At 39.3% G+C, this 15,436-nt stretch overlaps 1 protein-coding gene across 1 annotated transcript in view; it reads left to right on the forward strand.

Annotated features, from left to right (window-relative positions):
- Nucleotides 1-8,344, forward strand: part of SLC22A2 (solute carrier family 22 member 2) — a 41,763-nt gene extending 33,419 nt beyond the window's left edge. The window contains exon 11 of the mRNA XM_032253139.1: nucleotides 7,696-8,344. Coding sequence (XP_032109030.1) covers nucleotides 7,696-7,762 — 67 coding nt within the window. The 3' untranslated portion in view covers nucleotides 7,763-8,344. The remainder of the gene's footprint in view (nucleotides 1-7,695) is intronic.
- Nucleotides 8,345-15,436: the final 7,092 nt, after the last annotated feature.

Below are 15,436 nucleotides of genomic sequence, written 5' to 3' on the forward strand. Positions count from 1 at the left end.
GTGGGAGGTGCGACCTGCAGGAGGCAGGGATGTGTGGGAGCAGGAGGAAGGACCACAGCTGGCACTGAAAACTGACCCCAAGAACAGTGTCACATGCACTGAGGAGAGCCAGCAGAAATGGCAGGGCAAGGGTCCTTCCCTCACCAACCAAGTCACTTGGTTCCTAAGGGCACTAAACCTATCCTACTTACAAAGGTAGCCTGTATGGCTACCTAATACCCTATACTTTATCTCGCTTCTCACTTTACTTCGGTCTCTCTTTTTGAGACAAGGTCTCACTCCAGTTACCCTGGCTGGAGTGCAGTGGCTTGATCTCAGCTCACTGCAGCCTCGAACTCCTTGGCTCAGGTCATCCTCCCACCTCAGCCCCTCAAGTAGCTGGGACTATAGGCATGTGCCACCGTGCCTAGCTAATTTTTTGTATTTTTTTGTAGAGACAGGTTTCGCCATGTTGCCTAGGCTGGTCTCGAACTCTGGAGCTCAAGTGATCTGCTCACCTTGGCCGCTCAAAGTGCTGGGATTACAGGTGTGAGCCACCACGCCTGGCTCCTTATCTCACTTCTTAAGCCAGTTTTGTTGTCTGTAAAATGAGGATAACCATAGCTAACATTTACTAAGAGCTCTACCCAGTGCTTTCCATGCCCTTCTCGTGTACCTTCTTTTTTTGCACTTCATTTTATTGTTTTGCAGATCATGTATTTCTTAAACAGATTGAAAGTATACAGTGACCCTACATTAAGCAAGTTTATTTACAGCATTTTTCCAACAGCAGGTGCTCACTTCCTGTCACCGTGGCATGCTTTGGTAATTCTCACAATATTTCAAACTTTTCCATGATTATCATATCTGTGATGGTGATCTGTGATCAGTGATCTTTGATACTACTATTGTAATTGTTTTAGGACACTGCAAACCATGTCTGTGTAAAACAGCTAACTTAATTGATAAATGTGTGTGATATGACGGTTCTGCACACTGACCGTTCCCCCACCTCTCTCCCTCTCCTTGGGCCTTCTTATTCCCTGAGACACAACCATATTGAAATTAGGCCAATTAATAGCCCTACAGTGCCCTCTAGGTGTTAAATGAAAGGAAGAGTTGCAAGTCTCGACTTTAAATTAAAAGGCAGAAATGATTAAGCTCAGTGAAAAAGGCACGTTGAAAGCCAGAATAAGCTGAAAGCAAGACCTCTTGCACCAGTTAGTCAAGTTGAGAATGCACAGGAAAAGTTCTTGAAAGAAGTTTAAAAATCCTACTCCAGTGAACACACAAATAAGAAAATGAAACAGCCTTATTGCTGATAATGGAGAAGTTTGAATGGTCTGGATAGAAGATCAAACCATTCACAACATTCCCTTAAGCCAAAGCCTTATCCAGAGCAAGGCCCTAACTCTTCAATTATATGAAGGCTGGGACAAGTGAAGAAGTGGTAGAAGAAAACATTGAAGTTAGTAAGTGTTGGCTCATAAGGCTTAAGGAAAGAAGCCATCTCCATAACATAAAAGTGCAAGGTGCAGGAAAAGAAACTATCATTAGAGTGAACAGGCAACCTACAGAATGGGAGAAAATTTTTGCAATTTACCCATCTGACAAAGGGCTAATATCCAGAATCTACAAAGAACTTAAACAAATATGCAAGAAAAAAACAAACAGCCCATCAAAAAGTGGGCAAGAATATGAACAGACACTTCTCAAAAGAAGACATTTATGCAGCCAACAAACATATGAAAAAAATGCATATCATCACTGGTCATTAGAGAACTGCAAATCAAAACCACAATGAGATACCATCTCACACCAGTTAGAATGGTGATCATTAAGACGTCAGGAGACAACAGATGCTGGAGAAGATGTGGAGAAATAGGAACACTTTTGCACTGTTAGTGGGAGTGTAAGTTAGTTCAACCACTGTGGAAGACAGTGTGGTGATTCCTCAAGGACCCAGGAATAGAAATACCATTTGACTCAGCAATCCCATTACTGGGTATATGCCCAAAGGATTATAAATCATTCTATTATAAAGACACATGCACATGTATGTTTATTGTGGCACTGTTCACAATAACAAAGACTTGGAACCAACCCAAATGCCCATCAATGCTAGACTGGATAAAGAAAATGTGGCACATTTACATTATGGAATACCATGCAGCAATAAAAAGGATGAAGCTGGAAACCATCATTCTCAGCAAACACAAGAACAGAAAACTAAACACCACATGTTCTCACTCATAAGTGGGAGTTGAACAATGAGAACACATGGACACAGGGAGAGGAACATCACACACCAGGGCCTGTCAGGGGGTGGGAGGCTAGGAGTGGGATAGCATTAGGAGAAATACCTAATGTAGATGACAGGCTGATGGATGCAACAAACCACTATGGCATGTGCATAACTATGTAACAAACCTGCACATTCTGCACATGTACCCCAGAACTTAAACTATAATTAAAAAAAAAAGTGCAGGGTGAAACAGCAAGTGTTGATATAGAAGCTGTAGCGAGTTATCCAGATCTAACAAAGATCACTGATGAAGGTGGTCACACTAAACAACAGATTTTCAATATAGACAAAACAGCCTTCTATTGAAAGAAGATGCCATTTAGGACTTTCATAATTAAAGGAAAAATCAATGCCTGGCTTCAAAACTCAAAGGACAGGTTGACTTTCTTGCGAAAGGTGAATGCAGCTGGTGACTAGATGTTGAAGCCAGTGCTCATTTACCATTAAAACCATAGGGTCCTTAAGAATTATGCTAAGTCTACTCTGCTTGTGCTCATAGAATAGTAAAGCCTACATACAGATAACAGTATTTCGGTTTACAGCATGGCTTCCTGAATATTTTAAGCCCACTGTTTAGACCTACTGCTTAGGAAAAAAAGATAGTTTTCAAAATATTACTGCTCATTGACAATACATACACCTGGTCACCCAAGAGCTCTGATGCAGATGTGCCTAAAGATTAATGCTGTTTTCATGCCTGCTAACACAACATCCATTCTGCAGCCCTTGGATCAAGGAGTAGTTTTGACATTCAAATATTATTATTTAAGAAATATACTTTATAAGGCTATAGCTACCATAGATGGTAATTCCTCTGATTGATCTAGGCAAAGTACATTGAAAACTTTCCGGAAAGGATTCACCATTGTAGATGTCACTAAGAACATTTGTGAATCATGGGAGGAGGTCAAAATATAAATGTTAACAGGAGTTTTGAAGAAGTTGATTTGAGCCCTCATGGATAACTGAAGAGCTCAAGACTTCAGCATAAAAAATATCTGCAGATATGATAGAAATAGCAAGAGAACTAGAATTAGAAGTAAAGCCTGAAGATGTTACTGAATTCCTTCAACCTCATGATAAAACTTGAACAGATGAGGAGTTTCTTCTTAGAGATGAGCTAAGAAAGTGGTTTCCTGGCCAGGTGTAGTGGCTCATGCCTATAATCCCAGCACTTTGGGATGCCAAGGCAGGCAGATTACGAGGCCAAGAGATCAAGACCATCCTGGCCAACATGGTGAAACCCCGTCTCTACTAAAAATACAAAAATTAACTGCGCATGGTGGTGCATGCCTGTAGTTCCAGCTACTATGGAGTCTGAGGCAGGAGAACTGCTTGAACCCAGGAGGTGGAGGTTGCAGTGAGCCAAGATCACACCACTGCACTCCAGTCTAGCGACAGAGTGAGACTCTATCTCAAGAAAAAATCAGTGGTTCCTTGAGATGGAATCTAGCCCTGGTGGAGCTCCTGTGAACATTGTTGAAATGACAACAAAGGATTTAGAGTATTACATAAACTTAGTTGATAAAGCAGCATCAGGATTTGAAAGGATTGACTTCAATTTTTAAAGACGTTTTACTCTGGGTAAAATTCTATCAAAACAACATTGCATGCTATAGAGAAATCTTTCATGAAGGGAAGAGTCAATCAACATGGAAAACTTCATATTCTTCTTTTAAAAAGTTTCAACAGCCACTTCAACCTTCAGCAACCACTATCCTGATCAATCAGCCACCATCAACATAGAGGCAAGAGCCTCCACCCACAAGATTACCACCAATTGAAGGCTTAGATGATTGTTAGCATTTTTTTAAAATAAAGTATTTTTAAATTACATTGTTTTGTTAGACATAACATTGCACATTTAATGGACTGTAGTATAGTGTAACTGTACTTTTATATGAACTGGGAAACCAACAAAAATGTATGACTCACTTTATGGTAAAATTTACTTTATTGTGGTGGTGTGGAACTGAATCCTCAACATCTCTGAGGTATGCCTGTATTCCCTCATTGAATCTTTGCAGCAATCCTATGAAATAGGTGTTATTATTAACCCCACTGACAACTGAAAAAAAAAAAAAAAAACCCAGGCCAGAGAAAGTAAAAGACTTATGCAAAACCACACAGCCAATAAATGACAAAGCCAAAGTTTTAATCCTGGCAGCTAGATCCTTTGGCCCATGAATTTGTCTCACCATCAGAGGGTTGGGCTCATGAATGGGACAATGTAATGAAGCACCTACTCCAGTGCTTGGTATTTAGTTATTATTCACTCACCGGTGGCTGATGTTGTTGCTGTTGCTGCTGCTGCTGCTGCTGCTGCTGCTGCTATTGCCATTTTTATTGCTGCTGTTCTTGCTGCTGTTGCTGTTGTCATTATTGTTACAGCTGCTCTTGTTTTTGCTGTTGTTGTTGCTATTGCACTTGTTCCTATTGCTGTTGCTGTTGTTTCTGCTGTTGCTGCTGCTGTTGTAATTTTTGCTGCTATTGCTACTGCTGCTACTGTTGCTGCTGTTGTTACTGGTGGTGTTTGTTCTGCTGATGTTGCTGCTGCTGTGACTGCTGCTGCTTCTGTTGCCACTGCTGTGGCTATTGTTGCTGCTGGTGCTGTTGTTGATTGTGATGCTGTTGCTATTGTTGCTGATGCTTCCATTGTTATTGCTGCTGCTGTTATTGCTACTACTGCTACTGCTGCTGTTACTATTGTTGCCTCTGATAGTGTTGTGGCTGCTGCTATTGCCACTACCGTTACTGTTGCTGCTGCTACTATTGCTGCTGTTGTTTTTTTCACTGCTGTTGCTGCTTTTGTCATTGTTGCAGCTACTGTTGTTGCTGCTCTTGCTGATGTTGTTGCTGCTTTTGCTGACACTGCTGTTGCTGCTGTTACAATTATTGCTGCTGCTATTATTGCTGATGTTGCTGTTGTTGCTTTTGTTACTGTTGCAGCTACTGTCGTTGCCCCTCTTGTTGCTGCTGCTGCTGCTATTTGTTGCTTTTGTTATTGTTGCTGCTGCTACTGTTGCTGAATTGTTGTTGCTGCTGCTACTGCTATTGTTGCTGCTTCTGTTGTTATTGCTGTTGTTGATTATGATGCTGTTGCTATTGCTGTTGCTGCTATTGCTGAAATTGTTGCTGCTATTGCTGTTAACGCTGTTGGCATTGCTACTACTATGGCTGCTGCTACTGCTGTTGTTGCCACTATTGCTACAACTGCTGCTATTGTTGCAACTGCTGATGTTGCTACTACTGTTACTATCATGGTTGCTACTACTATTGCTGCTATTTTTACTTTCGTTGTTGCTGCTGCTATTGTTGCTGTTTCTGTTGTTATTGCCATTGTTGATTATGATGCTGTTACTAGTGCTGTCACTGCTGCTACTGTTGCTGACGTTGTTGTTGCTACTGTTGCCGACGTTGTTGTTGCTACTGTTGCCGATGTTGTCATTGCTGCTATTGTTACTGATGTTGCTTCTGTTGCTGTTATGATTGCTGCTGCTATTGCTGTTGTTTCTATTGTTGCTTTTATTGTTGTTGCTGCTCTTGCTGCTGTTGTTGCTGCTATTGTAATTATTGCTGCTGCTGCTGCTATTACTGCTATTTCTGTTGCTACTGATGCTGTTGCTGTTGCTGTGGCTATTGTTGCTGTTAATTGTGATGCTATTGCTGTTGGTGATGTTTCTGTTGCTATTGCTGTTACTGTTGTTGATGCTGTTGCTATTGTTGCTTTTGTTATTGTTGCTCTTGCTGCTGATGCTGCTACTGCTACTGTTGCTGTTGTTGTTGCTGATGCTGCTACTGTCGCTATTGCTGTTGCTGCTACTGTTACTCTTGCTACTGCTGCTACTATTGCTTCTGGTGTTCCTGCTACTGTTTTTGCTGCTATTATAATTATTGCTGCTGCTATTGCTGCTATTACTGCTGCTACTTCTGTTGCTGTTACTTCTGCTGTTATTGCTGCTACCTCTGCTGTCACTACTGCTGCTGTTGCTATTTCTGTGGCTATTGTTGCTGCTGTTCTTGCTCTTAATTGTGATGCTGTTGCTTCTGTGGCTATTGTTGCTGCTGTTGCTACAATTGTTGCTGCTGTTGTTGCTATTGTTGCTTTTGTTATTGTTACCATTGCTGTTGTTTTTGTTATTGTTGCTGATGCTATTGCTATTGCTGTTGCTGCTGATGTTGTTACTGTTGCTATTGCTATTGCTGATACTATTGTTGCTGCTGCTGTCATTGATGTGGTTACTGTTGCTATTACTGTTACTACTGATGCTGCTACTGTTGCTATTGCTGCTGCTGCTGATGATGGTATTACTGTTGCCATACCTGTTGCTGCTACTGTTACTGTTGCTGTTGCTATTACTATTGTTGCTGCTGTTGCTTTTGTTGTTGTTACTGCTGTTGTTGTTGCTCATGCTTCTACTATTGCTATTACTGTTGCTGCTGTTGTTACTGTTGTTGCTGCTGTTGCTGCTGTTGTTGCTACTGTTGCCGCTGTTGTTGCTACTGTTGCCGCTGTTGTTCCTGCTACTGTTGTTGCTGTTGTTGCTTTTGTTGTTCCTGTTGCTGCTTCTATTGCTGCTATTACTACTGTTGTTGATTTTGCTGCTGCAGTTGCTATTGTTGTTGGCATAGAGACCACAGGAGCTCAACTGACTTGATCGTACCCCTTCATCTGGAGCTTTAGAGAATTCCAAAACCATAGGGTGATTTGGGTAAGATTCTGCCATCCCTCGTCTTAGACTGGATTGGTCCAGAAATTGAGACAAGACTAACCAACTCCAGGTGGGGGAAATTCTGTGAGATGCTGGGTGGCTGGGAGCAGCCCACACCAGATTTAATATTGCTATAAACAGGAACAGGTTCAAAGGACACAGCTGGGAACAACAAAATGAAGAAAGCAGCATTTCTGCAATGAATATCAGCAATGTCCTGGCATTCACAAAGACAAGATGATTAACTTGCAATTTAAACAAATGTTTTAATTGCAATCTTCATTTATTGAGCTGTTGAAAAGTAAATATACTTTGAGAAAATAATTTTTCAAATTCTATTTGTAGGACTAATGATAACAATGTCTAAATTTTGCAATCTTCATCATTAACTGATATAAGATTTGTTTAGTCTTTATCCACATTCTTTATTAGAGAGAAAGGTGAACACCCTAAGAAGGATCTTATTTAGGCCAGTTCCAATTCAATAAGAGAATTTTAGAAACAACCTTGTCCACATGAGCTATCAACAAGTTCTGTCTATTTTCTTTGTGAGAACCACCACTTAGAACACATTGCAAGACTAATTCTGAACAAAGCTTATCATCATTTGTTGTTTTTCTTATTTTTACCCACTTTATTTTGGTTTTCAGCCTCCTCATGATTTCTTTCTCCCCTCCCCATTTTTATTTCTTATTGCAGACCAAGAAAAAATAAAGAAAAGATGATTTACCTCCAAGTTCAGGAAGTAGACATTCCATTGAACTAAGAAGAGAGATCGTCACTCCTGCTGTGACTTCACTTTGATGACAGCAAGACCAAAAACAGAAATTTCTGCACTCATCTCAAAGCCCATACAACTCAACCCAACTTACCCTTAAGCCCTGTCAACCTAGATCTATAGCCAGTGGAGGCTATTGTACCACTGTGGAAAAGTATACCTATGGGACCAGATTCTGCCAAGTTCTTCCAGCTCACTCTATTCTCAGCATTCCTGGGACATTGGACATTGGTTTTCCAGAGGGTTCTTTTTTTCCATCTTTGTATTTTTTTTATTTGATTCTTTTCTCTGCAATGCTATCTAACCAGAATACATAGGGGAACTGTGGGCCAGGGAAATCAAAATAGAAAAAAAATCTGAAAAACAGTAAAGTTGGAAGAAAATAATTGCATCTATTTTCTTAACGAAATAAAACATCCAAAACAATATAAAGTTGTCCAGAATGTATGTCAAGAACCTTAGATAGCCCTTTCAGTAACACAGGTGAAGACATTTTTAAAAATACATTGATTGTCATCTGGATTAGACTTAAAGTGAATCTCAAATAAAAGAATCAGGAATACAAGTTGAGTAATCATGAAGTCCTTCCATATTTAGACTGGATAAGCATAAACGTGTGTTTTCTACAAAAGACCTTGAGAAGAGTTCAGTAAAAAATGTTGTTAACATTATAAAACCATTATCATTCTTTTATTCTGGGAAAAAATGTCTCAATTTGTAGATTTTAAAATACATGTTAATATTTCATAAAAGTAATATTATAAATACATTTTAAAAGCTAAATATTATAAGGCTTATAATGAAAAACAAAATTTTCTTGCCCTATTTCACCTCTATCAATTCCTCAGAGAAATTTGCAACTATTTTAGGTGAATTTTCCCCTGAGATTTCTCTCCATACATCTAAATAACTTCTTTATATTGGCATTGCTTTATTTTTCATTTAAAATATTATCTATATGGCTTTTAATATAAAACATAAAAATGTAGCTCTCTTCATCTCTCCCTTTTCCCAACACACAGTTTTTCTGTTCCTTTTGAACTTCATCACATTTTTATTAAATCAAATAAAGTAAATCGGTACCAGTGTCAATGAAAAGTATCGAACTCTATAAAATATCTGAAGAGATTATTCTGAGCCAAATATGAGTGACCATGTCCCATGACACAGCACTCAGGAGGTCCTGAGAATATGTGCCCACAGTAATCGGGGTGTAGCTTGGTTTTATACATTTTAGAGAGGAGTGAGACATCAATCAAATACACTTAAGGAATATATTGGTTTGGTCCAGAAAGGCAGGACAACTCAAAGTGAGGAAGACCGGGGGGTGGCGATGCTTCCAGCCTATAGATGAAGTTAAACATTTTCTGGTTGATAATTGGTTGGGTTTGTATAAATACCTGGGATTGATAGAAAGGGAATGTTCAGATTAAGATAAAGATTGTGAAAATGAAAGTTCTTTTGAAGTCTTATAGTGGCTGCCCTTAGATACAATAGATGACAAATGTTTCCTGTTCATATCTTGGTTAATCTCTTTAGGATTGGGAGGGTCTGAAAGAAAAATATCTAGCTATGCTAATAGAGATTGTTTACAGATGCAAATTTACCTCCTCAAAGAAGTGCTTTGCAGGCCCATTTCAAAATATGGCAAAGAAACATGTTTTGGGGTAAAACATTTTTATTTTCTTCCTTTCTTTGTAATGTTATTCCAGAGTCAGGTTGGAAAGTAAGTCATGATAGATAGGGTTAAATAAAACCCATCTGGTGAAAATTTATGATTTGTAGGGCATAACTCCCCTGGCCCCATAGATAGGTATTTGGGTAAGATTAAAAAAAAAAAATCATAGTTTAGCCCTCACCAGGTAGAGGAGTGCTACTGTAAAGATACCTGAAAATGTGGAAGCAACTGTGTAACTAGGTAACAGGCAGAGATTGGAATCGTTTGGAGGGATCAGAAGAAGACAGGAAGATGTGGGACATGTTGAAACTTGCTAGATGCTTGTTGAATGGCTTTGACGAAACTATTGATAGTGATATGGGCAATGAAGTCCAGACTTAGGTGGTCTCAGATGGAGATGAGAAACTTGGGAACTGGAGCAGAGGTGACTCTTGTTATGCTTTAGCAAAGAGACTGGTGGTGTTTTACCCGTGCCATAGAGTTCTGTGGAACTTTGAGCTTGAGAGAGATGATTTGGTGCATCAGATGAAAGAAATTTCAAAGTAGCAAAGCATTCAAGAAGTGACTTGGGTGCTGCTGAAAGCATTCAGTTTTATTTATTCACAAAGATATCGCTTGGAATTGGAACTTATGTTTAAAAGTGAAGCAGAGCATAAAAGTTAGGAAAATTTGCAGCCTGATGATGCAATATAAAAGAAAAACTTATTTTATGAGGATAAATCCAAGCCACTGTGGAAATTTGCATGAGTAACTAAGAACCACATGTTAATCCCCAAGACAATTAGGAAAACATCTCTAGGGGATGTCAGAGACCTTTGTGGCAGCCCCTCCCATAAAGGTCCTGGAGTAATAGGAGGAAAAAATGGTTTCATGAGCCAGGTTCAGGGGCCCCCTATTCTGTGCAGCCTAGGGACTTGGTGCCCTGCATGCCAGCCACTCCAGCTGTGGCTAAAATGAGCCAAGATATAGCTCAGTCCATGGCTTCGGAGGGTGCAAGCCCCCATTCTTGGCAGCTTTCATTTAGTGTTGAGCCTGCTGGTGACCAGAAGTCAAGAATTGAGGCCTGGGAACCTCTACCTAGATTTCAGAGGATGTATGAAAATGCCTGAATGTCCAGGTAGAAGTTGCTACAGGGGTGGGGCCTTCATGGAGAATCTCTGCTAGGGCAGTGTGGAAGTGGAATGTGGAGTTGGAGCCACCACAGAGTACCCACTGGGGCACTGCCTAGTGGAACCATGAGAAGAGGGTCATTGTCCTCCAGACCCCGGAATAGTAGATCCACCAACAGCTTGCATCATATGCCTGGAAAAGCTGTAGATACTCAATACCAGCCTGTGGAAGTAGGAGGGAGGCAGGCTGTACCCAGCAAAGCCACAGAGGTGGAACTGCTCAAGGCTGTGGGAGCCCACCTCTTGTATCACCATGAAAGTGACACATGGAGTCAAAGGTAATTATTTCAGAACTTTAATACTTTAAAAAAAAAGAAAAAAAAAAGACTGCTCCACTGGATTTTGACTTGCATGGGGCCTGTAGCTCCTTTGCTTTTGGCCAATTTCTCTCATTGGGAATGGGTATATTTACCTAATGCCTCTACCCCCTTGTATCTAGGAAGTAGCTTTCTTGCTTTTGATTTTACAGGTTCATAGGAGGAAGGCACTTGCCTTGTCTCAGATAAGACTTTGGACTGTGGAGTTTTTAGTTAATTCTGTAATGAGTTAAGACTTTAGGGGACTGTTGGGAAGGCATGATTGTTTTTGAAATATGAGGACATGAGATTTGGGAGGGACCAGGGGTGAAATGACATGGTTTGGCTCTGGTATTCCCACCCAAATCTCACCTCGAATTTTAATAATTCCCATGTATAAGGGTAGGGTCAGGTGGAGATAATTGAATCATGGGGGCAGTTTCCACCATACTGTTCTCATGGTGGTGAATATGTCTCATGAGATCTGATGATTTTATAAATGAGAGTTCCTGTGCACAAGCTCTCTTGGCTACTGCCATGTAAGATGTGTCTTTGCTCCTCCTTGCCTTCCGCCATGATTGTGAGGCCTCCTCAGCCATGTACAGCTGTGACTACATTAAACCTCTTTCTTTTATAAATTACCCAGTCTCAGATATGTCTTTATTAGCAGTGTGAAAACAGACTAATACATCCCAAGCCCCGTGAACCTCTTTTGCCAAAAGATGCAACCTCTCTTTTCCTTTCTGAGAGAAACAAGCTTCCCTTTCTTGAACACTTGCAATCATCTAACCTGAGGTAACTGCCTTGAGAGGGAATGCTGGTACTTCTTAAGACCTCTCCCGCCCATTATTGTCCCCAGATATGTCTAGAGTAGATTCCCATGTACCTCTCAAGAGAAGCCAAATAGGCCGGGCGCGGTGGCTCAAACCTGTAATCCCAGCACTTTGGGAGGCCGAGGCGGGTGGATCACGAGGTCAAAAGATCGAGACCATCCTGGTCAACATGGTGAAACCCCGTCTCTACTAAAAATACAAAAAATTAGCTGGGCATGGTGGTGCGTGCCTGTAATCCCAGCTACTCAGGAGGCTGAGGCAGGAGAATTGCCTGAACCCAGGAGGTGGAGGTTGCGGTGAGCCGAGATCGTGCCATTGCACTCCAGCCTGGGTAACATGAGTGAAACTCCGTCTCAAAAAAAAAAAAAAAAAAAAAAAAAAGAGAAGCCAAATAATTCCAGTCTAGGAAAGAGATAGCTTAACTATAAAAAGAATTTCAAGATTTTTAAACTTACATTGGCAGAAGTCAGGGGGGAGATTTAGGAACAAATTGTAATGATGCTAGACCCAGGAGGGAGAACATAATGTTGGAGCAAGTCAAATTTATTGATATGAGTTCCCTAATGCAAGATTCTAGATTTAATGTGCTAGCTGAACCATTGGCCACTAGATCCAGTAGTTTGCAGACCAACAGCTTTAGAAAAGATGTAAGGGAATGTTTGCATAATTTATAATAAGGAAAGACTTCTTAGTTAAGAACAAAATCCAGGAGACTTAAAAGACTGACCCATTTCACTACACAAAACAAGACTAAATCAAATGAAGCTAGGTGAGTAACACACATGCACCATCATACACACCAAAAACAAATGTCATAGATGAGTGACAGATTTGGAAAAACATTTCAGCATATAAAAAATATCCAAAGGACTATTATCTAATACAAATAAGGAGCTACTAAAAATCAATAAGAAAAAGACAGCAAGGGAAAAAATTATCCAAGAATACAAATATTTATAGCAGAAAACATAAAAATGGTCAATTAAGTTATGAGAAAGATGTGTATCCTCACTGTTAATCAGAAAAATACAAATTAAAATAACAATGAAATAGTTTTCACTCATCAGACTAATTTTTAAAATTAATAAAATTGAAAATGTTGGGTGTGGACAAGGATGCAAATAAGCTTTCATAATTGCTGGTAGAAGTATTGATTGATACATTCCTTTAAGAAGGCATTTTGGCAGTGTCCGTTATTATTACAAATGGGCATTTCTGTGACCCAACAATTTTGCTCCTATGTATCTATTTTAGAAAAACACAATAGTAAACACAGAGGCATTTCAGAGATATTCATTGTTTCATTTACTGATGACAGCAAAAATTAGAAATAACCAAAGCATAAATATGAGGAATGCTTAACATAATGGTATATTCACTCCTTAGTAAAAGAAGAATGAAAAAGCTTTATAGATGCTCCATAGAAAGACCTCCAAGACAAAAGGCAAAGGCAGGTTTTAGAATGACAGTGTGGGAAAGAAAGGATGCACACTCACTGATGGCCTATGAAGAGGGGGTCTGGGACTGGGTAGTGGGCAAAGAGACATATCAGATTTTCCTGTAATTTTTGCACTCTTATGTTTTCATGTACATATTTATGTCATATGTTCATGTTACTTTAAAACATAAATTATTAACTCTGGGAAATAATGTGGTAGTTTCTCAAAAAAACTAAATATGCTCTTATCATATGACCTACCAGTTGCACTCCTGAGCATTCATCCCAGTAATGAAAACATGTCCACACAAATCCTAGACACAATTGTTCACAGCAGTTTTATCCGTAATAGTTAAAAACTGGAAATGACCAAAATGATTCTCTATAGGTGAACGGTTTAACAAAGTGTTGTATATCCATGCCAAGCAATACTGCTTATCAAGAAAAAATAACAAACTATCAATGCACACACAACTAGAATGGATCTCAAGGGCATTACGCTGAGTGATAAAAGCCAGTCTGGAAAGACCATTTTTGAGATCGAAAACAGATTGGTGGCTGATTATGGTAGTGGTTACATAAATCTACACATGATAAAACAACATAGAACTATATACTCACATACTGCACAAATGACAGTTTCTTGGTTTTGATATTGTACTATAATTAAAGAAGCTGTAACCACCAGGAGGCTAGGTGAAGGATACCCAGGATCTGTCTGTAATGTCTCTGCAATTTCTTAGAAACCTTCAATTATTTCAAAATAAAAATTTAAAAAAAAATGACTAAACATACAGCATTTCTTAAAAATTAAATGCTATGAGAGCCCAGAAGAGACCATTTCTTTATAGCAATGTGTCTTAAAGTTATAAATTATGATAACTTTAAAATCTGAAAAAAATATATAGTTCCTCTTTACAGAAAAATACATAACCAAAATTTATACAAATGTTCACAGACTTTATCTCACCCAGTTATGAACTCTTGCTGTAGACATAGAAATAGGCAAATTAAGTCCACACGCCAAATCCAGTCCACCACCTGTTTTTTTTTTAAATAAAGTTTTATTGGCACACAGCCACTCCCATTCATATATGTATTATCTATGGCTGCTTTCAATAACTCAGCCATTGAACTGAGTTATTGCCACAGAGACTCTCTGGTCCACAAACCTTAAAATATTTACTATCTGGTCCTTTACAGAGAAAGTTTGCCAACTCCCAGGTAATATTCCATCTCTATAACCTGAAGAAACATTGGAATAAAAAAAAAAAACTGAACAGGGAAGGCAGTGCCTTTAACATTCTAAAACCTGCATTTCTTTTTCTATGCGCCTGGAATTAAACATCATTTTTTGTAAGCAGGCAAGTAGCCCAGTGACAATCTGGAAAGAAAAATAAAAATGAACATTCCTGGAATGTGGGCTGTGCTCAGTACTCTGTGGATGTGACCTGGGAGGTTTCTCCCCATATCCCCGTGATAAGGCTGTGCTGCCCATCTCCCTGGGTCCCAGGGCCTGGGGTGTATTCAGGGTGTGGAATTCCCAGCAGCCCCCTTGCTCTTGAGATCTGGGAGGTGATTTACAAATGAATGGAAAGTGAACAGACTACTCAGGACTAGCTCAGGAGATTCCCTTGTGTCCAACGCCCATTTATCAAAAACAATATTATTTGAATGTAACCTAAAATTTTTTTAAAGGCATATTTATTTGTCTTTGATAAGGCACACATTTTTTTCCTTAAGTACAGGTCTTCTGGTAAGAGTTCCATGTGCTCTTTCTTGCATATACCACATTCATAATTCATTGTTTATAATTTGCAATTTTGGTTTCTTTAAAGTAGAGCTAGAACTCAAAACATTTTGAAACATTCTAAATCTCAAATTCGAGATTTTTACAGCATTTTTTATTTTTACATTTGATTCACTCACATTTAATTACATGATATTTTTAGTGATTCATATTTATTAAATATTAAGAAAGCATTTAATTTATATTAAGTAGAAGAAAAATATAACTCATTTTCACATTCATATTTCATCAGGTTACATAAGTAATAAAATTGGGCAATTTCAACACCAAGTTTAATGAGAAAAAAACACATCTGGGAACAAATGCAACCTACTCTTGGTCAGCCTCTAACTCAACAGATGTGGGTGGCTGAGCATGCTAGAATGTGACCACCTAGCAGGAGGTGTGGGCTGGTCAGCTGGTTTTGCAGGGCGGGGGTGGTCCTGCCAGTTGACTAAG

The sequence above is a fragment of the Sapajus apella genome, unplaced genomic scaffold (assembly GCF_009761245.1).
Source record: "Sapajus apella isolate SASKATOON/1434 unplaced genomic scaffold, GSC_monkey_1.0 scaffold82, whole genome shotgun sequence".
In the NCBI taxonomy this organism is placed as follows: Eukaryota; Metazoa; Chordata; class Mammalia; order Primates; family Cebidae; genus Sapajus; species Sapajus apella.